The sequence below is a fragment of the Molossus molossus genome, unplaced genomic scaffold (genome assembly GCF_014108415.1).
Source record: "Molossus molossus isolate mMolMol1 unplaced genomic scaffold, mMolMol1.p scaffold_m16_p_6, whole genome shotgun sequence".
NCBI lineage: Eukaryota > Metazoa > Chordata > Mammalia > Chiroptera > Molossidae > Molossus > Molossus molossus.
The window spans coordinates 61,625,723-61,651,315 of NW_023425399.1; the positions used below are offsets into that span (position 1 = coordinate 61,625,723).

Sequence of the window (25,593 nt, forward strand, 5' to 3'; positions counted from 1 at the left end):
TTTGCCTCCATGTGTTTAAATTATTTTGTGTGTTTTTGTTGTAATTGAGTTCTAGTTTCATGCCATCATGATCTGAGAAGATGCTTGATATGATTTCAATCTTCATGAACTTGTAGAGACTTAGTTTGTGTACTAACATGTGGTCTATCTTTGAGAATTTGCATGTACACTTAAGAAGAATGTGAATTCTGAAGTTTTGGGGTGTAATTCTCTGCAGTTATCTATTAAATCCATTTGATGTAGTGTGTCATTTAAAGTCTGTTTTCTTGTTAATTTTTTGTCTGAAGGATCTATCCAGTGATGTTAGCAGAGTATTGAAGTTTCCTTCTGTGACCGTGTTGCTGTTGATTTTTCCTTTGAAGTATTCCAGAAGTTTTTAAATGTATTTTGGTGTTCCTATTTTGGGTGCATTTATGTTTACCAATGTTATTTCTTCCTATTGGATAGTATTATATAGTGGTCTTTTTTGTCTCTAGTTATGGTCTTCATTTTGATGCCTATTTTATCAGACATAAGTATTGCTACCTCAGCTTTTATTTTTATTTTTTTCCTTTCTATTTGCTTAGAAACTTTTTTTCCATCCCTTCACTTTCAATCTATGTGAGTCTTTTGTTGTGAGGTGGAACTTTTTTAAACAACATATATATGATTTATGCTTTCTTATCTATTCAGCTACTCTGTGTCTTTTGATCAGAGTGTTTAATCCATTTACCTTTAAGGTAATGACTGATATGTACTTGTTTATTGGCATTTTTGTTCATTATGGTTATGTTTCTCTTCCTATTTTTCTGCTTATTACAGCAGTCCTTAACATTTCTTGAAGTGCTGATTTCATGCTAATATAGTCCCTTAGCCTTTTATTGTCTAGGAAGCTCTTTATTTGACCTTCTATTTTGAACGATAGCCTTGCTGAATAGAGTAGTCTTAGATTCAGATCCTTGTTTTTCATGACCTTGATTACTTCATACCATTCCCTTCTGGCCTGTGGTATTTCTGTTGAGAGGAAATCAGCTGATAACCTTATGGGGGTTCCTTTGTAGGTAACCTGTTGCTTATCTCTTGCTGCCTTTAGGATTCTCTCTTTGTTTCTAATTTTTGGAATTTTAATTATGATGTATTTTGGTGTGGGTCTCTTTGGATTCTTCTTACTTGGGGCTCTCTGTGCCTCTTGAAGTTGTATGCTTTTTTCTTTCACCAAGTTAGGGAAGTTTTTTGTCATTATTTCTTCAAATATATTCTCTAACTCTTGCTCATTTAATTCTTCTTCTGGACTTCTTATGATGCAGATGTTCTTATCTTTCATATTGTCTCATAGTTCTCTTAGGTTGTCTTTTTGTTTTTTAACTGTTTTTTAATTTTTGGTTTTCTTATTGGGTGATTTTTTTCTGCGCTGTCTTCTACTTCACTGATCGGTCCTTGACTTCCTCTATTCTGCTGGTTATTCCTTTCAATGTGTTCTTTATTTCTGCTGTGTCATTTTTTATTTCCAATTGGTTGGTTTGCAGTGTTTCTATATCTTTACTTATGCTGTTGAGTTTCCTCATGATTATTATTAGGAACTCTTTCTCTGATACCTTGCTGAATTCTATGTCATTCATTTCTTCTCCTACAGAATTATCTGTTCTTCATTTGTGATTTATTTTATTGTTTCAATATTTTGGCTGTCTCAGTGGGTTTTGGAGACTGCCAAACTTTCCTGTTGGTGTTGGTTTTCTGCAGGTCGTTGCCCCCTCTACTTTATTTGGATGACTGTGAGAGAAACCATGTTAAACACCACTGTCAAGTCTTACTTTTCTGGGTAGATTTGTAAGCCAAGGAAAGGTTCAGTTATTCTCTAGCTTTTTTTCCTGGAGGCTGTCAGTCTGTTACTTGATAAGTCTCAATATGTAGCCCTTAGCTGAATGAAAAATCCCTCAGGTGTAAGAGGATTTCCCGGGGGTGAGGCACTTGCTTGCTATCAGATTCAATGTTCATGAACTTCAATTTGCATTTCTCTGGCCTGGCCTGGTGGTGTTGAATTTCTGCAGGAGAGGCGGTTGCCTCTCCTCAGGGCTCTGGGAAAGGTCTCTTTGAGTAAAACGGCTGCTGTCCTGTGAGAGAGTGATTCAGCACAAAACTCCCAGTGTTCCCCTGTCCAGTTCTCTGCTGAGCCAGAAGCCCTGGACTCTCTCCAAATAGTTCTAGCCCAGTCTGCCTTCCCTCTGCTGAAGCCCTAGGTGAGTAACTGTAGCTGGTTTGGTGCTTTTCAAAACCCTCACTTTCTCAGCAGAAAATACACTCAGCTAATACAGCTCCCTGTTGCTGTTCATGGGCTCCCAGCCTGTCCTCACTAGCCTCTGCAGTTTCTACCAGGCTTAATTTGGCATCCTCTTTCTGTCCCTGGTTATATGGATCTCTCCAGCTTCTTTACTGTTGGTTTTTCCCCAAAGACTTGTCTTTATTTTAGTTGTAATTTCAGTTTGGTCTTGGGAGTCTGTCTGTGTAGCTTCCATTCACTCACCACCATTTTCCAGTCTCAAAAATGTTTACCAGTTTATTTTTTTATTTATCTTTTTATTTTATTTTTTTACCCTTACCCAAGGACATTTTTGCATTTATCTTCAGATACAGTGGGAAGGAGAGAGGGCGGAAGAGAGAGAGAGAAACATCAACGTGAAAGAGACACATCAAGTGGTTGCCACCCACACGACCTCAACTGGGACCAGGGACAAACTACAACCAAGTTATGTAACCTTAGCAGGAACCAAACCTGAGACTCTCTGGTCCGCAGGCCAGTGCTCTAACCGCTGAGCCAAACCAACCAGGGCAAATGTTTATAACTTTAAATGCTCAAGATTACAGTAGATTTTTATTTTCTTCTTTCTTTTGAATTTTTTTTCTATAATCTGTCCAAAGTTTTCTCACTGGTAATGCAAGTGTCAGTCTTCTGGATCTTTCTCTCTGAATTGTATCCTTTGTCTACCCCTTTCAGATATATATGCATCTATTATCCCCATTTTATTTTATTTTTCATTTTTATTTATTTATTTTTGTTACAGACGTTTTTCCTTTTTTACCCCATTGACACCCTCCTCCCCATGCCACCTGCCCCATCTCCAGCTTTGTTGTCCATGTCCATTGGTTATGCATATATGCATATAAGTTCTGTGGTTTATCTCTTCCCTCCCCACAACCACCCCCTCCTCTGAGGGTTGTTAGTCTGTACCTTACTTCCATATTTCTGGATCTACCCTATTCCTCAGATTGTTATGTTCATTATATTCCACAAATAAGTGAGATCATGTGTTATTTGTCTTTTTCTGCTTGGCTTGTTTCACTTAGGGTAAAACTTTCCAGGTCCCTCCATGTCGTCTCAAAGAATAAAAGATCTTTCTTTCTGACAGTAGCATAGTACTCCATTGTGTATATGTACCACTGCTTTTTTATCTATCCGTCTACTGATGGACATTTGGGCTGTTTCCAAATCTTAGCTATTGTAAATAATGCTGCTACAAACATGGGGGTACATATATTCTTTCTGATTGGTGTTTCAGGCTTCTTAGGGTATATTCCTAGAAATGGGATCACTGGGTCAAATGGAAGTTCAATTTTTAACTTTTTGAGGTAACACCATATTGTTTTCCATAGTGGCTGCACAGTCTGCATTCCTACCAGCAGTGTACTAGATAGAGTCCCCTTTTCTCCATACCCTCGCCAACATTTGTTGTTTGATGATTTGTTGATGGTGGCCATTCTGACAGGTGTGAGGTGCGATATACTTCACAGATCTAGAACAAATACTTCAAAAGTTCATATGAAACCAAAAAAGACCCCGAATAGCCATAGCAATCTTGAAAAAGAAGGACAAAGTAGGTAGGATCACAATACCGGATATCAGGTTATACTAGAATGTGACTTAATCAAAACAGCATGGTACTGGCACAAGAACAGGCATATAGACCAGTGGAACAGAATAGAGAACCCTGAAATGGACCCAAGACACTACGCTCAATTAATATTTGACAAAGGAGGCAAGAGCATACAATGGAGTAAAGATAGCCTCTTTAATAAATGGTATTGGGAAAATTGGACAGCTACATGCAAAAAAATAGACCATCAACTTACACCATACACAAAAATAAACTCAAAATGGATAAAAGACTTAAATGTGACCCGTGAATCCATAAAAATTCTAGAAGAAAATGTAGGCAACAAAATTTCGGACATCATACGCAGCAGAATTTTCAGATATTATCCCCATTTTAAAGGTAAGAAAACTGAGGTGTAGAAAAGTTAAGTGATTTAGCCCAAGTCACATGATAGGAGTGTCAAAGCCATAGTTTGAATTCAAGTTTAACTCTGAAGCCTGTACTCTGAATCACCCTTATACTAGTTTCCTACCACACAGAAAGCTAATAAACTCTGTAGAAAAGCAGTAAAAGCAAGGACTAGAGAAGAATGTTAGCCAGGGCTGAAGATGTATTTACAAGAGTACCTTTTGGTTTAGGAAAAGAGTAAACCAGTAAGTTCTCCAAACAAAGGATTTGCATAAATGTTTTCTGTAAGCAGTCTTGAGATTCCAAACTGAGATGACAAAGCATATTTGACCTGAAGCTGAGGGAAAGGAGAAGGGTTGTCTCCAGACATCTGAGAGCTTGGTCTGAGCAGAGGGTAGATATAGACTTAAATAGTAAGCCTGGCTCTTGAAGCCTGTATGAGGTGATGTCTTTACAACTTGCTTTGCTTGTGTACAATTTATACTATAGAGTTACTTATCTTTGTAGTAAACATAGTCATGGAGAAGTTATTATCAACTCTCATTGCAAATAAGAACCCAAAGTGCAGCTTTGTAAATGTTCTGCCACCTTCAGCCCTACCCAAAGACATCCAATAGGGTCTGAGGTAGGACCAGGTGGTGGTGCTTTATAGTATCCCAAGGTGACTCCAACTGCAGAGGGAAGACACTGGGTTTAAAGTTACAAAGGAGAAGAGGCACACAAAAGGAATCTCAGAGCCTTGGGACCCTTCTTCATCCTTCTACCACTCCTTAAGTACCAAAGTGTGCTTGTTTCCCTAGACTTGTGTTCTCTGAGCCCTCAGCCATGCACCACGAGCAAGTTTCATGATTACTGCCACACTTTCCTCCTTGAGTGTCACCACATCCCTGACAAGCAGAGCCAGAGTTGCCCATTCTGGGCTGAAATTTCTCCCAGAGACAAGTCTGCTGCTAGCTGCCAGCAAGCCAATTATAAAGAAAATGCCTCCCTCATCCTTCCACCTCTCCAGGGCTATGTAGTGGGCTCATCAGAGCAGACAGTGTGCTTAGTTAACACACACACACACACACACACACACACACACACACACATACCAGGAGGAGCCACCCAACAGGGTCTTTCCAATTTTGGTGTGCAATGAGATTACCTGAGGTGTTGATCTAAAAAAAATATGCTCATCTCTGGGCCCCAACTGACTTGAGAATCCAGAATTTTCAGAGTGGGCCCTGGGAATTGGTTTAACAAGTTGTCCAGGTGTACAAGAAACTACAAAGAGAAGGACTTTACATCACATCGCCCGGGCAAATGAGTCCACCATCTATCCCATGTTAAGGGATGATAGGATTACAGAGCTTTAAATTCCCTAGGTTCATTCTTCCTGCTTTTTTATTCAAGGACTCAACAAATATTGTTACTGTCAGCCCTCTGTGTCCACAGGTTCCTAGGTTGGTTAAATCCACAGATTCAGAACCCCCAGATATGGATTTGCAGAGCCAACTGAGGGACTTGAGCATTCAAGATTTTGACAGCTGTTGTCTCTGAGATTGAAGAACTTCATTTCCGTGGCCAGGGCAACCCTTCAGGAGCTCCATAGTAAAGAACTTCTTAAACTAGTTTCAAAGCACAGAACTCAAGTAATTTATACCAGAAACACCAAAGGTAGTGGGATGCCCAACTGCTCGTGAAGATGCATGAACAACAGGTTCTATCAGCTGTACATTTTGAAACATAAAACTTTATTAAATTTAAAAAAGAATTTTGATATCTGGAACCAAAGGATAACTGTATTAGGCATCTACCATCTCTGTCCTTACTGGATAAAACAAAATACCGCTCCCTTCTTTATTGGGACAATTTGGTTTGTATTCAGATGTTGTTCAACCACTTACTAGGAGCTATGTGCATTGGGTAAATTAACCTCCCTATGAATGAGTATCCTTGTCTCTAAAATCAGCACAATGATAGTACCCTCTTTATAGGTCACAGACAGTAGTAGCTCTATGAGAGCCTCAGTAAAAGCAAACACCTATATTGCTACTCCCAGTACCTTGTCTGCATGTAGGAGTCTCCTTCACAGGTATTCTCCCTTCCTTTCAACTCTAATGAGTAATTGGAAATTAGAAATGGTCTAGGTCTAATGAGAATGTTTCCAACTCTGTTTAATCTGTATCTGTTCAGCATTGTTTTAGACTAGCATTGAGCTGGTCAGTACTTTTCAAACTTTGGTTGCATAAGAACAACTGGGGTTAGGGACTGGAGGACAAGTTTAAAAAGGACTAACCCTTGGGTTTCGATCAGACGAAGGAACACACAGCACCTAGAGCTGGCATCTCGGCCTGGCCCTTCAACAGCTTCTCCAAGCGATCAAAACATCCCACTTGGAGAAACACTGAGTTAAATGTTTTGTGTGATACAAAGAAGCATAGGTTTTTAATCCTGTTTTAAGAGAAGTTCAGGGGTTATTCTATACATGTGAGTTCTATACACATATGAAATTAGTGCTCACAAAATAAGATAAAGCATGTGAAGTAACTTAGGGTACAAATTATAAGTGATCATAAAAATGCTAGGGAGCATTTGAGCTAAGTGAGGGGTTAAAACCTGAGAGAAGACAGAGACCAATACAGACACTAAATGCTGTGGGAGAGCTTCATGGATGAGGTGAACAGCTTGAACCAGGAGTAAGGTCTGTTAGGGAGAAAAGAGGAAATTCCGAGTGAGATGGAAGGGTGTGAGCGACAGCAGGGAGCTCGCCCAGAACTAGGGCTATTGGGGACAGGGACCTTGCTTCCTGACCAGAAGATGGGTTCCTTTGGGTAATCAGGGAAGAGATGGTGGGATTGAACCCAAAAAGGCCAGATAGAAACAGAAAACTCATTAGTGCTTATGAAAAACGAGTTCACCTGTGCACTATGGGCTCTCTGTCATTTATTTCAGCATACAGTGAAATCATGAAAGCACCAGGGAGCATCCACCAGAACACTGGGAACACGACACGTTGGCACTGATAAGGATGAGATGGAACTTTTAACCTTAGATATTAAGGGAAGAGAATGTATTGTAAGGCTCTGATACTTTTATGGATGCTCAGATTTCAGCTGATGGAACTTTTCTGAATATATGATCCAATATTGTCACCTGCATATTCATAATACTGGTATACATTGGTAGTGAGAAAAAACACAGTTTGCAGTTCACCACATGACATTTGCGATCCTGTCTGGGTATCAACATTTCACAAACTCTGTAATAATTCCATGATCCACCTAGAACTCATTCTTCTTGAATATATTTTACCTTCATTTCACAGTTCTTCTAGCATCATTTAGGGAACAAAAGGAGAACTCAAGGCCTTTAATTGAAGAAAGTATTCTCATGCACCAAAAATGCCAACCGTTACGTTAAAATAGGGACTCCTACAGAGCAACAACTTGATTTCTCATTTTGATAAATTTATTATCCAATATCCAGTTTGGTTAGTGGGTATCTAAATTCTAGCAACTTCAAATTGCAAAGGCTTAGGAAAACTTTCAATTATTAGCAAACTTTTAAAAAGGTTGGACAACTATATCAAGTAACACTTTAATATCCTGTCTCAAACAAAGTTTGAAGCTCAGTGACATGACTATCTCTATGAGATTAGTTATACTTTAATTAAAAGCAGTTCAGAGTTTTCCCAGGTTTATTCATTGCAGAGACTGCCTTGGGGTAGCCATCAATTTCAATTAGGAGAAACCACAATAGATTTTTGAGATGGTAGCATGGGAGCTAGGTCTTGATGGTGTCAACAATGTATAGCAATAACAGAAAGGAATAGAAAGAAGAAACCTAAATGACAAATGTTGAAAATTGGTGTGAGTCTGGCTGGTGTGGCTTAGTGGTTGAGCATTGACTCATGCACCAAGAGGTCACAGGTTTGATTCCTGGTCAGGGCACATGCCTAGGTTGTGGACCTGATCCACATTGGGGGCATGCAGGAGGTAGCCAATCAATATTCTCTCTCATCAATGTTTGTTTCTATCTCTCTCTCCCTCTCCCTTCCCCTCTCTCTTAAATCAATAAAGGAAAAAAAATTATAAAATAAAGAAAATTGGTGTGAGTATTGGTTGACATTAACTATAAAGACTATTTGGACTGAAAGAAAAAAATGAAGAGCTAATCCTTGCAGCAGAAACTTCATTAACGTAAGGATTCAGATGATAGAATGTGGATGGGGGTGGGGCTGGAGTTGTCCTGAGAGATATTGGAGAGTCTGAGAAGCCCTTCCTAGCCTAATGTCTTAAATTGCCATTGCTAAGGAGTAAGCAAGGCCCCCTTGGTACATACACCCCTAATCCTTGATTTGGAAACTCTGGGAAAGTCACAACTGCTAGTAAGAACCCTAATAAAACAAGAAATAGTGAAACCAAAGAGACTGACGTTTTAAGGTAAGCCCCAGATAACCCTGTGTAGCTCAAGTTCATGGTATCTGGAAAAACAAGAGAAGACTAGCTTGCTGAAGGCCTTGGGGATACTTTGCTGGGTCTTGGGTTTATTCTCCAGGCAGTGGAGAAAAGAGCTAGGAAGAGAAAGGTGACACACTGAACCTGCATTTTCTGAAGGCAACTCTGGAAATGGTCACAATGTAGAGGCAAGAGAAACTAGAGACTATACTTTGCATTGTAATTCCCAGAAGGTGGGGATCACATGGCTGGGGGAGTTGGCCATGAAATAGAGCAGTGATTTTTAGCCAGTGTTCTGCAAGAATTTTCAAAACATGCAACCGGACTATTTAGTCAGGGCACTGACTTCTTTTCCCTTAGATTGTCAAATAAAAAATGACAACAGCCAACAGCATGAATGAATCAAACTTATGCCTATTTTTTTGGTCAGACTGGCAAAAAAATATAACATATTTTAGTAATTAGTTTATATGTGCCATGAGATAAAAGGTTGAAAATTGCTGAAATAGAGAAAGAGCAAGACAAGGCAGCACCGAAGCAGCAGCGTGTGCCACAGCTCTGGTATGTCCCTGCTGGAAACTGACCATTGTGTAGGGTCAAGTCTCCAACCATCCTCTGAGAAATAGAAGAGTTTGTGATATATGAAACACTTATTGTAACATCTTTAGAAAAATACCCTTTCTTTGTTCACATGCTTATATGTCCTGCCCACTCTCAGTTCAATTAGATTTTATAAGAAGTGTAACCTTTGGAACTGCCTACCAAACACACCTGTGTCCATTATTGATAGATCTGGGCCTGGGGCCCAAGATAAACAATGGATGTTCCAAATACACAGAAGAGAAGAGCTTTGCCTTTCTGCTTCTAAATAAGCAATACTTGGGAATTTGCCACTCTGTAGTTGTCTCACCGTGTAGTTCTCAGGCAAACTGACATTTTTTTGGTGAGATTTAAGATAGTAATTTTTAAGTGCTTTTATTGACTGATAAGTTTTGGCAATATAGATATTTTTATTCAATAAGTTTGGGCTAGGACCTCTGTAAAGACACAAAGAGTTGTGTGGAAATTATCAAGAAAGAATGTAGTTTATAAACATCCAGTGATTCATCTACAACAAAGCAGAGTTTTGCACTCACTGTGCCAGTCAGACTGTTCCTTCCCAGCTCAGCCTCACAATCTGGCAACATCTCACCAGTCCTTCAGGATTTCTCTTTTCTCTCATTTATGTATTCATCTTTTTCAGATTATCCCAAAATCTAGCATTCTTATTCCTGGCTACCCTACCCAGCATTCATTCCAAACACCACAGATGCAAAGGGTTTCTGTAACAATTGCTTTCACCAAACTAGCATATCACTCCATTATTGTTAGACAAGAGTGAGTTCCTGGAGGGCAGGTAATATGATATTACTTTTTTGTTTATTGCCAGAGTTGAGAAACAATCCTAGATTTGAGAGGTCCACAATAAGTTAAGTAAATTAATAGTTAAATACCGCATAACATCCTAGAATTGTAGTGACAGAAAGGATGTGAAATTTCAAAGTACAAACTTTTCATCTTACATAGAAATTATTTCTGTAGTATTCAGCCTCTTTAAGAGAGGGGTGGTATGCTAAGTGAAATTAGTCAGATAAAGACAAATACTCTGTGATTTTACTTATATGTGGAATCTAAAGAGCAAAATAAAGAAATAAATAAAAAAGAAATAGACTCATAGATACAGAGAACAGATCAACGGTTGCCAGAGCAGAGAGGGTTGGGGGACTGGGTGAAAAAGTGAAAGATTAAAAAGTGCAAATTGGTAGTCACAAAATAGTCCTGGGATGTAAAGTATAGCATATGGAATACAGTCAATAATACTGCAATGACTGTGTATGATGCCAAGTGGATACTTTGAAATATCAGGGGAAACATTTTATAAAATATATGATTATTTAACTTCTATGCTATATGACTGAAACTAATACAAAATAATATTGAATGTAAACTGTAACTGAAAAATAAAATTTTAGCCCTGGCCGGTTTGGTTCAGCGGTTAGAGCGTCGGCCTGCAGTCCTGAGAGACCCGGGTTCAGTTCCCGCTAAGGGCATGTACCTCGGTTGCAGTTTGTCCCTGGCCCTGGTTGGTTGTGCGGGTGGCAGCCACTCGATGTGTTTCTTTCACATCGATGTCTCTCTCTCTCTCTCTCTATGTTCCTCTCTCTCCCTCCTACTCTACCTGAACAAAAAAATGGAAAAATGTCCTCGGGTGAGGATAAAAAAAAAAAAGAAAAATAAAATTTTAAAAATATTAAAAAATAGAAAGAGAAAAATCTTGGGTCTTACAATATTTGCATAGTCCTGTTAGGAAAATTTTCATATAGCTTACAACAATCTTCCATTTTAAAGCATCTACCATGCTCATTGGTCCATGCATTTGTCATACAAAATGTAACACTGATCCCTCAATGTTCTTGTGGAAATGTGCAGTCGGTTTGAAATAAGCTGTGATACCGTCGGCAAGGTGTGAAGTGTGAATGTAATAGTCTTTTAGGAGCCACAGAGTTTACAATCAGCTGCGGAAAATACTACTATCTTGCTGATGGGTCAAAACAGGTGTTTTTAAACTAACAATTGATGAGGTAATTTCTAGAATATGCACTAGATGTGGGACTTGGTAGCTGAAACATACCACTTAGGTTAATCCAAAGACCATTCACCTCATCTGATTCTAAATCTGAAAGTTTTTGACTCTTATACTTTATACAAGAGATTTACATTTTAACCTAGAGCTGAAAAACAACATTCAGAATGTTTTCAGGAACATTTTTCCTTTCTAATGGTACCTACAAAAAAAATCTGGACCTAGAAGAAAAGATCTATAATAAGAGAGAGTTCTAGTATAACCTATATTTTTCTGAGAAAATTAAAGAAAAATTAATTTATTTGTAGCCTACTTTAAAAGTTGTGTTCAGAAATTTACCAGTGCTGTATTTGTCTTGTGACAGAAAACAGTAATAAACTTGAAAGCTTTTACGAATGAGGGACAGTTAGTCTTAAAAAGATTTTATCATTGAATGAAGAATGTAACATAGCTCTGGCAGGTTTTTCAGTGGTTAGAGCATTGGCTTGTGGTCCAGAGAGACCCGGGTTTGGTTCCCACTAAGGGCATGTACCTCGGTTGCAGTTTGTCCCCGGCCCTGGTTGGGTTGTGCAGGAGGCAACCACTCGATGTGTCCCTTTCATGTCGATGTTTCTCCCTCTCTCTCTCTCTCTGCTTCCCACTCTATCTGAACAAAAAATGGAAAAATGTCCTCAGGTGAGGATTAAAAAAAAAAAGAATGTAACATAAAAATAAAAGGAAATTCATAGACAAGAGATATGAATGAGACTCACTTAATATATAAAAGTTTTGTTCATTTAGTAGACTTCTTTCCTAGAAAAATTCATATAAAATGAATTTCTAAATGAATTATATTTTATATATTTTTCATTATATAATTAGATACACTATAATTATATAGTTAAGGAACATACAAAATTTCAGAATTTAAAATGCCTCATAAATGTATGTTTCAAAGTAAATAGTAAATTATATGTGAAAGTAAAAAAATTAAATTTTCCATAAATAAAATTAGACAGAAATATATCTAACAGAAACTATAGTATACAATATCTCGCTTTTATGGTTGAATTGTAGAACTGTTTCCAATTTCTATGTTTGTCCAATAATATCAACACTAACTGAATAGCTAATGCTAAATCCTACCAAAGACAAAATATGTGTTCATTTACCTGGATTTATTAACATGTTACTACTTATCTGACATTTCAATAAAGCATGGTTTAAATAGGGCTGATTGACAATTAAAATGTAAATTTCTAATAAGTGTGCAAAGATTTGGTATTAGCTAGATTTTTTTAACCATTGTAAAGATCATCTGGCTAATGTTGGCATAATTTATGTACACACACACACACAAACACACATGTGTGATTTAAAGACATATATATTATAAATTATAAAATTATATATTGCATATTACATAGTACATTATATATTATATACTCTATATATACATATATTATTTAAAATGTTATATATAGAGACGAGTAATGAAATAACTAGAATAAAATGGATTAACCTAGGAAGAGCTCATGAATGTACTAAAAACAAGATTTTTCTTTTCTGTGTTAGGGACACAGCACTTTCCTATATTTTAAAAATATTTTTGTTTATTTTTTAACAGGTTGTTTGGTATCCAACCAGTAATTCAAACAGACTGTTCCAGCACGTGGAAGATTGTAGCAAACCGAAACCTGACATGGTACCAGTATGCCAACCCCATTCTCTTGCTGGTGATGTACTACACGCTGGCAACTCTGATCCGCATCTGGCTACAAGAACCCCTTGTAAGGATAAAAAGGTTTTTGTGGTCTTGTCTGCAAAGTAACCTGGAAAACTCTAGGTGAAATGGCTCATTCCTATTAACTGCTCACTAATCAACAATATATTCCTAAATCACTAGTTTCTACTTATAGTTACTTTTTTAATTCTACAACGAGTACTAAGTACAAATACTATCAGAATAAAAGACTAGCTTCCCTTTGATAATATCAACTTGTGCTGTTAAGAATGATAGGTGATGAGGAGAATGGAAGACTCATTTTTATTAAGGACTTAGGTCATTTACATTCATTGTCTCTTTCAATCCCCTACCTACTCTGAAGAATAGGTATTGTACCCATCTTAGAGACAAGGAAGATGAGGGTAGAGTGGTAAAGTGGTCTAAAATCACACACTTACTGAAAAGTAGAAATCAGATCCAAATTAATGTTTGACAACAAAGTTAGGGTCTTAGTAACTATATGCCCCGTTATCACAGTGACTGGAGTTTTCTAAATTTCTTAGATCTCTAACCTCTAACCACTGACAGCATGATAGGACCTCAGTGTGCAAGAAGCTCAATTGTTTTGATGGCTAAAACATATTTCGATAGAGAAAAATCCCTTTATCTTGGTTTAAAAGTAATTAAACATTGCTTCATTGTACTTGTGCAGTATCAACAGCTGCATTACATAGTACATATGAGAGAAAATCCATTTAGTAAATGTGAGACTCCTTTTTCAGACCTTGACTTTACCATATTTTCAGTCAGTGTGTGCATTAAGTTAATGTGTAATAGTAGAAAAAGTTACATTTTAGAAGTGTTGCTTGTATAAACGTTTTCTCTTTATCCAAATACCATGGGTTTTGTGCATAGTTTTTACAACTCTTGGATTTACCAGACTGTCTTCTGACTATTTGTGGGTTTTGTAGAAGTTATACATTTTTATGGTATAAAATAGTACTTAAAAAAAGCTCAGTTGTAACCCCCACAGACTAATCCACTCATTCATTCATTCAGTCAGTAAGTCAACAAATATATATGGAAAGCCAACTGTCTCAGACACAAACCTGGGGCTGGGGTTAGAGCATCAGTCAACCCATAGCCAAGAGAAACTGTACATTCTACAAGTGAAAGAGTCAAAAGAAGTAAATGGGATCTGGGGAAGATGGTACAATGACACTGGGTAAGGTGCATATGGCTGTCCATCTCTGGCAAAAGTACCACCTGAGACACGGTGCTCTGTCCTTCCCTTGTCCTGTGGGAAACCTCCTCCACATTGTGCAGGAAGGCCTAGGGGGTGAGGGTCACTGAGTCCATTCTCATTCACCAGTTCTCCCCTATCACCTTTCTTTGGGGCCCACTGATGGCAGTTGCACAGCAACATCATACTTCATGGGGTCATAGGGAATCCATCTTATCGTCTGTTATATGTTTATCCAATTTTCTTCTGAAATTTGAATGTGCCAGTAAAATCCTATAAAGTGTTTATTGTGCTTGCTTCCACCACAAAACCACATATACATATATGTATGTATACATGCACTAGAAAAATGTGTCCAAAAGAAACTAAACTATATTATGGGAACTATTTCTGAACAATGTTTTACAAATGATGGAAGTGACTTTAGGGTATCAGAGTTAGTAAGAGTACTTAAGTGCCCTTAGCTTTCTCCGATATCTCAGTCAGACACAGAATGGCAGGCGCTGTGTGCCCTGGTTGTCATGCTGCCACAAAGGTGAAGGCTGTTATAGCCACTCAGGTAGATGAGACATTGGGCTTTCTTAGCTGAAGGACATCTGGGGACAAGGGAAGGCAACTAGGAAGACAATCTAAGTTATAGCCACACAGTTAATAGCAGTATTGCAAATCACAGTGGCTGGAGGGGTGTGGCTCATGGAGGCAATGATGGAAGACAGATGGCTGATTATATCATAGTTCCAAATCACCTGGCACGTATTGTAAAAAATACCAGCCAGCAAATGTTAGTTCTGAGATAAAAATCTACGATACACGTTTGAAAGAGAGAGAAGCAGTTGTCAAAACTTAAATGTAATAATGGACTTCCCCTGGCAAGTGTGAATTCTCACCCTATGTGTCCAAGTGTTCCCATGGGTGCCGCACACTGGCACACTGGAACACAGGCATTGAGCAGTATGACCACGTCTCTCCCTCTGCTCCAACATCAATGGTGTGTTAATGCCCTTTTTGTTGGGCCACCTTTATTGAGAAACCAAATGAAATCACCCAAATGCATTCTGTTCCTCTCTATCATCTCTCTCAGAGCATTTGTCTAAGTTAGGCCAGTATCTTATTAGGCAAGGTCACAGTTTTGTATATAAAATATATCCCTGCTTAATATTGTATGTAAGCTCTAGATGATTCGCCCTTTAATAAATTTCTTCTTAGATAAAGATGGTCCATGGCTGGTTTACATAGTTAATTGTGCACTTTTTTTCTAAACCTCTTCCTCCAAGAACCATTTGCATAGCTGCTTTTTAGTGTTTAGAACATACCTTGAGAGGCTGTGGATATTTAACATTAGAGCATATTCTTATAATTTATGGGGCTTAATAGCAATCAGGAACATTTAATATTGATGAGCTTAACATTTAAATGACAGTATTTTTGTTATTTTTAAAGTGTTTTGATAAAAATCTCACATATTGTACACAGTACTTTAAAAAAAATAATCATATCAAAGCAAAGATGAGAAGTTTCCCTGGTCACCCAGGTTGTTGAAGAAACTGCTCCGGGAGGCAGGGCTGGTCCTTGAGTTATTCTGTGTCTCAGGTGCAGGATGAGAGAACCAAGGAAGAGGATCGAGTCCTGGCTTGTAGCCCCATCCAAATAACAGCTGAGAGGAGGCGGAGCCTGTGGTATGCAACCCATTACCCAACTGACGAGAGAAAAGTAAGGCACTAAGAAAGGAATTTCCATTTCCCACTTTATCTTGCCATTCTCATATTATATTACTGAATATGAGTTACGTATCATATGTAAATTCAGTTTATAGAAATGGTTTGATTTTGAAGTCTTAGTACCAGAGAGCTTCCAGAGGACGTACCATGGCTACATCATACTCTACGAGGCACCATTTTGTATTTCTTTGCTTTCCACTGAAGTCTCTTAATCCTTAAGAGAAAGAATGGTCTTAGTTTTTTTTAAATACTTTTGTATTTGAAGCAAGCAAAAATAATGAAGTAATCTATTAGCACTGGGTGGTGAAAGGCTCAATGTTAAAATACATCGCAGATAATATTTTCACTCTGTTACGTAGCCAGCCACATTAGTAACTCAAGAAACCACTTAGAGAAGATCAAGACAATCTACATGAATACAATTAGATGTCTCTCACTATTTTGAAAAGACAGTATGGATTGACAAGGAAAAGTCACCATTGAGTAATTCACATAACATTTTGATCATGTTAATCATTTTGAACTCAACTCAGTCAGTGCTACACTGACTTGTTAAAATGTCCCATTTGCAATGTTCCAAAGACACATAATCTTATATTTCTTAGAAGAGGTCAGCATTTTGCTTTATAGCATGTTAGAGAATTGAGGAGCAGATTCTCTGATTTATTTGGTGTTAGGTAAGTTTCTCTAAGACGCATGGTCTTATTCTATGCTTGGCCATCCTGTGCTGAGAGGGTGGAACCATGAAAATGCTGGCTTAGGGAGCTGACCGCAATGTGGAGAAGATGTGCTGCCCTAACATGTCTGAGGATTCCAGGGGGCCTTTTCTCTCTCATTACACCATGTTTCAGATAATGCTGCCCTTTGCTCTAAATGATGATATCAACAAAGGATAGCACAGCAGTTTTCAAAATGAGGTCTGTGCACCTCTGGGCATTCCTGAGATCTTTACAGCAATTCACAAGCTCAAAAATATTTTTGTAATCATTGGTAAAATACTTACCTTTCATTGTGTTAAGATTTTCTCTGATGGTACAAAAGCATAAACCAAGGCAGTGGCACAAACCCCTACAGCCACGGTAAAGTCTTCACGGCCACACACTTGCAGAAAAAAAAGCAGAAAGGCCAGTTCCACTTAAGTATATCCTTGATGAACCAGAACTTGTTATTAATGTTTTGAATCTCAACCTTAGAGCACATGTCTTTTTATATTCTGTGTGACAAAATGGGGAGTCCACACAAAGTGCCACATACTAAAGCATGACAACTGTGTCAATGAAAAGCACTTGACAGATCATTGGAAGTATGGGCTGAACTGGCCGTTTTCTACCAGACACCAGGTATACTTGAAAGAACAGCAGATAGACAGATTGTGGTTACTCAGGTGTGGGTATTTGGCAGTCAATTACTAGAAAATAAATGTAGTTAGCCCATCTTTTCAAGGCATCAATTCATAGTATTTGTTGGCAATGATAAAATTTGAACTTTTGAGTGAAAATTTAAATATTAGAAAATTCGTGTTTATTGAGAGCTTAGAAACTTAGCAATACTTAGAGACCTTTCTGATAAAATCAGTGGTGATATTAATAAATGTGTTGTATTAAATATTGTGTAATGAAATATGTCAATACTTGGTAGGGTTGTATGACTCACTGAATGTTCACTTTTCAAGAAATAGACATTTAATAATAAAGAAAAATGCATTTGTTGAGTGGTTTGAGATTATTTTAAGATTTTCATGCTGTCTACAACAAAAGAATTATGACAGGACTACAAATTGCCAACACATTATATCACGATGTATGGATAAAAGATCCCAGCAAGGTACAAGGTACAGGCATACATCACTTTATTGCACTTCACAGATATTGTGTTTTTTTACAAACTGAAGGCAAACCCTCCACCAGCAAAAATATGATGACTTGCTTTATGTCAATACCCACTTTATTGTGGTGGTCTGGAACCAAACCCGAGATGTCTCTGATAGTGCCTGTATTATCAACAGGTTTTGATGAAACAGACTGAGAAAGGATTGATCTGGTTTCAGATATCACATTGCAACTAACCTTCAAGTTTCTACCACTTGCTGAGTGATATAGTAGCAAAGAAAACTATCCACAATTATCTGGCTAGACTATTGAAATACTTCTTTCTTTTCCAACTGCATATCTCTGTGAAACAGATTTCCTTCACATACATCAACCAAATAAACATGTTAAACAGATTGAATGCAGAAATAGATATGAGAATCCAGCTGCCTTTTTTTAAGTCAGATGTTAAAAAGACACGTAAAAGTACCAAAAAATGCCATTCTTTTCACTGTTTTAAAAATATAGCTACTTGAATAAAATTTGTTAACATACAATAATTATTTAATTTTTAATGAACTAATAGAAAAATATTTTTAGATACCTCTGTTTTAATTCCTAATGTGGTAGATATTAATAGATAGGACCTACATATATAAAAACATTTTGGGACCCACAGTGATTTGTAAGAATGTACATGAGTCCTGACCTAAAAGCTCTGGGGAACTCCTTTGCACTGGCACAGCAAATGCTTATTATTTAGGGGCAAACCTCCTCGCACTAATATAGTTTAAAATGTAGTCCTATCATAATTCTTTTGTTGCAGACAGCATGAAAATCTTAAAATAATCTCAAACCATACAACAAATGCATTTTTCTTTATTATTAAATGTCTATTTCTTGAAAAATGAACATTCAGAATTCTGCTGATGTCTCAGAGGTTTCTAGGAATATAAAGTCAAGCAGTTTAATCTATTATAACAAAGCACTTGAAAAGTATAATCAACTTTTGTAGTGATGTAGTTTATCCCTGTTTATTTGCCGTTATAATTAAATGTTAATATCAGAAGCTGGACAATGTTCTAATAAACAACAACATCCCATTAAATTATTTGTCCCTTTATATTCTGCATAGCAATTTTAACATACTAGCATTGAGCTAGTTTAAGAGAATGGATATGTGGTTAGTAAAACTTTATAGATATATATATATAAACATTACAATGCTTTCAGCTTGTATATTAACATGCTGTTCTGCATTGCTTTTTGCAGCTTTTATCCATGACCCAAGATGACTACAAACCATCTGACGTTAGTATATCCTTAGAATTATTATATATGTGTGCATAAGCGATGTCAAAGTAGCATAAATGGAATTAGCTCTTATAAAATTTCTTTAAGTTTTTGAATAATTATTTTGTAGAAATTATATCTGGTTTATTACTATTAAAATACTGACTCATGAACTCCAGTATAGTCACACAGAATGTATTTAAACTTTTAAAAAGCCATATTGGAAGATTTCTAAAAAGATTTTTGCTCTGCAGATATGCCTGTTACATAATTTGAATAGGAATTCATATGTGTGGACACACACACATATGTATATGTATGTTTATATGTATATCTTTAAAAGTGTAAAGCCAAAGAAACAGAGGAAAAAAATAAAGAAATTGCACTTAGCATATGATGTGCTGCAATAAGGGAACCACAAGCTGGCAGCATCAGGCAGAGATGCCCGGAGGGAGTGCCATTTAAGCCGAGACCTGTTGCATTAGTCCTGTGCAGAGCCCCATGGCAGGGACAGGGAGAGGCCAGGGCATGATGCTGCTGGGCAGAGCTCAGGAAAAGTCTGGAGTTCCTTATAGCTGGAGGGCTGGCTGGGAGGAGGACAGCCATGAGAGCAGAGATTGGCAAGATCAGACCAGGTCATGAAACCTAAGCCAGCCTTTCCGTAGTTCACACTTTATACTGAGAACGGAGGGTACATTGCATGGTGTTTAGCAGAGGTGGCACAAGTTTGGATTTATGTTTTATTGCAATCTGTCTGTGGAGAATAAGTTCAGAAAGGAAATAGACAATTTCATCTTGTTAACATCAATAGCTGACTAAGTTGTTCAGCTATTAATCAGTTCTTCACTGTTGAGTAATGCCTTAGCATAAGAGAAGGAGGCAGTATGTTCATATTGAAAATGGCAGCTGCTGTCACAGGTGTGCCTTTGTCCCTCTCCCCCTCCCCACCCCACCCCCTCCCCAGGGCCTGCTGGTGACTGTGAATGGCAATCCTGTGGATTACCACACCATCCACCCAAGTCTTCCCATCGAGAATGGCCCTGCCAAAGCTGACCTGTATACCACCCCACATTACCGATGGACGCCTTCAGATGACTCCACAGGTAGGGAGCCAGCTCCACAGGGTGCATCCATACCCAGGATTATGGTTTCTCTCCAGCATAAACCCAGCCTGGCATCTCTGTATTTTGTTTATTGTTCATTGGATTTGATTCTCTCTTTTTTTTTTTTTTTTCCCAACAATTTCTTGTCTTTCATGGTCAGTATAATTAAACTAAGTTTTGTAAGTTCTCCCTATATTCTGCCCCAATATATCGTTATGTGTGTTCTGTTTCTTTTTACAAAATAAGAGGCATAATCAGGGAAAAGTTTGAAAAATAAAAGGTAAAAATTATTTTAAGGATATCAACTTGTACATATATGTATGTTTTAGTCTTTCTGTAATTTGATAATGTAATCATGGTCAAGAGTTTTCAGGTTAATGGATGAATATTTTCAGAAAGAGTCCTTTTTGTCAATTAAAAGGAGGAGAGGGTCAAACTTGTACACAGACTTCCCCCCACCCCCTTTTTTCCTCAGTTTATCATGTTAAAGGAAAACAGACTGTTACCAGAGATGACAAACTGGTAGACTGGGGTGGTGGAGAGCTTATCCTCAGACTTGGTTTTTTGGCCTACACAGCATGTTCTTTAAAAAAATTAAATAGTAACCAACATTTTAAAAGCTGCAACTCTAACGTAGTAAAGGAAATGTCTGGAATCCCTTGAAGAATATAAATATCTGGCACACTAGTCCCTCGTTTCTGCAAGGCAACTATTCACTCAACCACTGTTGCCATCGCCCTGTTGGAGGCCAAGCCAGTCATTTTGTCTAAAGACAAAATGAGCTAAGTTTACAATGGAGGGGGAAGAAAGTCAGAATGTATGCAGGTAGCAGCAAAGTGGCTACAAAGTTATAGTGGTTTTTTCTTTCTATTTTTATGGAATTAAAGCTACAGTTGTTATACATTATTCCTACATTCAGTAAATGTTTAGTAAACTAGCAACCACCCAGTCTGTATTACCAGTATATTGAGTGGACTCTCTGGTGTCCTTTTCTTTCATAAGTCTTTATCAGGCTTATTCTAATACACTGTTCTTCATAGTTCTTTATCAGTACTTTCTGCAGTTGCTTCTGACAGTGCCTCTGCTTAGCAGTACAGAAGGGTTAGTCACATAATCCAACATTCCTCTGTAAAGTCAGATCAAGGTCGGTTCTTCCATCCTACCCTGAACCTCCCCACACACACTCAGCCCCAGGTGGCATCTACAATCTCTACAGAGCATCAGACTCTACTGGTTAGTTGCCCATTTCTGCTTCCCACTTCATATGTTTCAGTTTGCAACTCAGGCTTAAATAAAGGTTTTCACCTGCTGAATGTGTCAGGAAATACACTGCTTTCCGAAGTGTGATCTTCTGACCTTTGGCATTACAATTACAAAGGACAGTCCCAAGAACCAGCATTTGTGGCCTCAAAGTTTGAGATATAGAGGTCAGAGCCAAATGTCCTATTTACACATTACTTAACATGAAAAGAAATGAACAAAATTTTGACTGCTGACAAGGCAAACCCACACATACTGCAATCATAAAATGAACGTTTAAAAGTAAAACAGAAGGTGGAAAATTATTTATTTATTTGGTACATGCCCCTAGCGGGAACCAAACCCAGGACTTTCTGGTCCACAGGCCAATGCTCCAACCACTGAGCCAAACCAGCCAGGGCTGGAAAGTTTTTTTTTATTCGGATCTATATATGCAAAAAAATAAAAATGTTATCACCAGAGAAGTAGCATGCAAGTTATTGTAAAATCCACCCGGTTTAGTTCTTTCATCACTGTCTCTGCTCAATTAACTCCCCCAATAAACCTAGGTTCACCCCACTCCAGCATTGGAGAGATGGGAGGCAGTGGGCTTCTGCTGGCAAAAAGACCACAGCCTCCCTAAGAGGCTCACTTCTAAGCCTTCAAAGCTGCTGTGTTTTTGGTGATTTAATGCTTCCTCTTCATGGTGCTAAGTAACTTTCTAAATGAGATGTAGCCTATTTCATTTAAGTAATACACAAAGGACATTTTACTTGTGTGTCATTCATTACTTCATCTGTGAAATCAAAATAGCTTTCCTGACCACTATAGGGGGATCTTAAGGAGAAATCCTTTACACCTTTGCCAGTACTTTCCTACTATTGGTCTCTTCAATTCAGCCCTACACACTTTCTCTCTCTTGCTTTGACCTGATTGTGCCATCTTCAGTATGACTTTTCTACCTCAGCATGGCCTAAAATGAAGCTGTGGGCCATCACATTCACTCTGGCAAAGTAGTTCGTTGGTTGATTGGTTGGTTTTCTGCACCTTTTTTGTATCCATACTCCAAATACTCTTTGTACTAGTTATCTATTACTGAGTGACAAACTTAGCGGTTTAAAATGACAATGTCACACTGTTTTGGAGGGTAAGGAATTGGCTGTGACTAGGCTGATATTCTCTGGCTCAGGGTCTCTCATGAGGCTGAAGTCAGCTGCTGGCCAAGCTTGTGGTCCCATCTGAGGGCTTGCCTGGGGGCAGTTTGCTTCCATGACCATTCACATGGCTACCAGCTGGCCTTAAGCCTTTGCTGAGTGCTGGCCAGAGACTTCAGTTCCTCGCCATCTGGGCCCTTCCATAGGGCAGTTTACAACATGACAACTGGCTTCTCTCAGAATGAGTGAGATAATGAGAGAAAGGGCTCAAGGAGAAAGCCTCAGTTTTAACTCAATCTTGGGAGAAGTATTCCATCCCTATTCAATTATTCTGTTCTGTAGAAGCCCATCAAAGTCCCCACCACAAGCAAGAGAGTGGTTATACAGGACATCAATGCTAACAGGTGGGGAACATTGGCGACCATCTTAGAAGCTTCCCTCCACACGCTCTCAAATCGAAATTGCTTCCTGTAATTTCGGAGTGCCTGGTCCCATTACAGTTACCAAGCAGAACTTAGTGATTCTGTGTGAATTCTAAGGACTTTGTTCATTGGAAATAATCTCTGAAGTCTTAAATAAAACGCCATGGTAAAACCATAGATGAGCTACATTGCTTGGGACATTTATAAAAAGTTCACCTACTGTATTTGCATAAAGAGTTATATAAAATATTTGTTTATCTAGAAAACAAAGAGGAAAAAGAGGATGAGAAAGAAGAATTAGAAGAAGAAAGGAACCATGAGGAAAAACCAAGTGTGAAAGTTCACGTCATGGTCTCTGTGTTCCAATTTGTTATGAAACAAAGTTACATCTGTGCCCTTATCGCCATGATGGTACGTATGAGGGGCCGCAGCAGGTGTGCTGGAGAAATGTGCGGGTAGCCACGCTGGCTGGAAGTTTCACCACGGACAGCGGAACTATCTGAATCTTCCCAGTGTCTTGGCAGAGAATGGATATATTAATTTTTCATGGGATTTTTATATTATAGATTTCAAAATTATTTCTTCTTCTATTCGGCCTCCTTTTATTTATTTATTTATTTATTTATTTTTTAATTAATTTATTTTTTTTGTTACAGATGTTTCTCTTTTTTTACCCCATTGGCACCCCCCTCCCCACCCCACACCCACCCCGTCCCTGGCTTTGTTGTCCATGTCTATTGGGTATGCATACATGCATATAAGTTCTGTGGTTTATCTCTTCCCACCCCACTGCCCCCTCTTCTGACGGATGTCAGTCTGTGCCCTACTTCCATGTTTCTGGGTCTACCGTATTCCTCAGACTGTTATGTTCATTATATTCCGTATATAAGTGAGATCATGTGGTATTTGTCTTTTTCTGCTTGGCTTCTTTCACTTAGGATAATACTTTCCAGGTCCCTCCACGTTGTCTCAAAGGATAAGAGATCTTTCTTTCTAACAGCTGCATAGTACTCCATTGTGTATATGTACCACTGCTTTTTTATCCATTCTTCTACTGATGGACACTTGGGCTGTTTCCAGATCTTAGCTATTGTAAATAGTGCTGCTATGAACATGGGAGTACATATATTCTTTCTGATTGGTGTTTCAGGGTTCTTAGGGTATATTCCTAGAAGTGGGATCACTGGGTCAAATAGCAGTTCAATTTTTAATTTTTTGAGGTAACACCATATTGTTTTCCATAGTGGCTGCACCAGTTTGCATTCCCACCAGCAGTGTATTAGAGTCCCCTTTTCTCCACACCCTCGCCAACACTTGTTGTTTGATGATTTGTTGAAGGCAGCCAAACTGACAGGTGTGAGGTGATACCTCATTGTTGTTTTAATTTGCATCTCTCTGATGATTAGTGATGTTGAGCATTTCTTCATATGTCTCTTGGCCATTTGTATGTCCTGTTTGGAGAGGTGTCTATTCAGCTCCTCTGCCCATTTTTTAATTGGGTTCTTTGTCTTCCTTTTGTTGAGTTGTATGAGTACTCTATATATATTGGAAATTAACCCCTTATCTGATATATCATTGGCAATGATGTTCTCCCATACAGTGGGTTGCCTTTCCATTTTGATGATTGTTTCTTTTGCTGTGCAGAAGCTTTTTAGTTTGATGTAGTCCCATGTGTTCATTTTTTTCTTTGTTTCTGTTGCCTTAGGTGATGTATCAGTGAAAATTCTGCTGCGTATGATGTCCGAAATTTTGTTGCCTACATTTTCTTCTAGAATTTGTATGGATTCACGGGTCACATTTTAAACATTAATACATTTCTCCCAGATTAGCCTATCAAATCAGACTGTCCCCTATTTTGGCAATTTAAAGGACATATTGCATAGTTTTTCTACATGATATTGGAGGTGTTCAAGATTAACATAGATTGCTTTTATTTCTTTTAGATAATTATCTTCACATCTTATCTTAGATCTGAGGGAGACTTTTTTGTATCTTAGCTGCAATAAACTTTTACCAATATGAACATCAAGTAACCAGCGTTCCCAAGGGCTTTCCATCATGAGCATCCAGTCTGTGCGTGTTTCTCCTCACCGCTCGGTGCAGCTTTCACGTTACTTGTCACAGCTTCAGAACAGTCCTCTGGCCTGTGCACGGATGATGACAGAAAGTCTAATTTCCACCCTTGGTAAAAAAAAAAAAAAAAACTCTCCTCAAAAATCTAATTTGTTTTTGAGAGACCTAACACTTATTTAACACAAAACGCTTCCAAATTATGTGGTTAATGGCGAGAGATGTCATGGACATATTTGATGATAAAAAAAGAAAATATTCTATAACCCAGGGGGGAAAAATACCCAAACATAATTTCCTCAGGCACTCAGTTAAGATGTTTCCCAACTTCAGCTTCTAGAGGACCACTAGAGGGTGGGGAACAGCAGTCTCCACTAAATCAAAGATGGCGCTTTTGACAATTGCATATTCTATTCTCTAAATAATATTAATTGGGTACTCTTTGGGTACTTTTTGATATTTTCTATATATCAATTTCTATAGCAAAATTTTTATTTTAAAATATCAAACATGTAAA

At 38.0% G+C, this 25,593-nt stretch overlaps 1 protein-coding gene across 1 annotated transcript in view; it reads left to right on the top strand.

The window, feature by feature from the left end:
- Positions 1-25,593, top strand: part of PIEZO2 (piezo type mechanosensitive ion channel component 2) — a 586,652-nt gene that overhangs the window by 430,321 nt on the left and 130,738 nt on the right. The window contains exons 8-12 of the mRNA XM_036245071.1: positions 12,928-13,090; positions 15,860-15,979; positions 19,068-19,106; positions 20,053-20,191; positions 23,269-23,417. Of these exons, the coding sequence (XP_036100964.1) occupies positions 12,928-13,090; positions 15,860-15,979; positions 19,068-19,106; positions 20,053-20,191; positions 23,269-23,417 (610 nt within the window). The remainder of the gene's footprint in view (positions 1-12,927; positions 13,091-15,859; positions 15,980-19,067; positions 19,107-20,052; positions 20,192-23,268; positions 23,418-25,593) is intronic.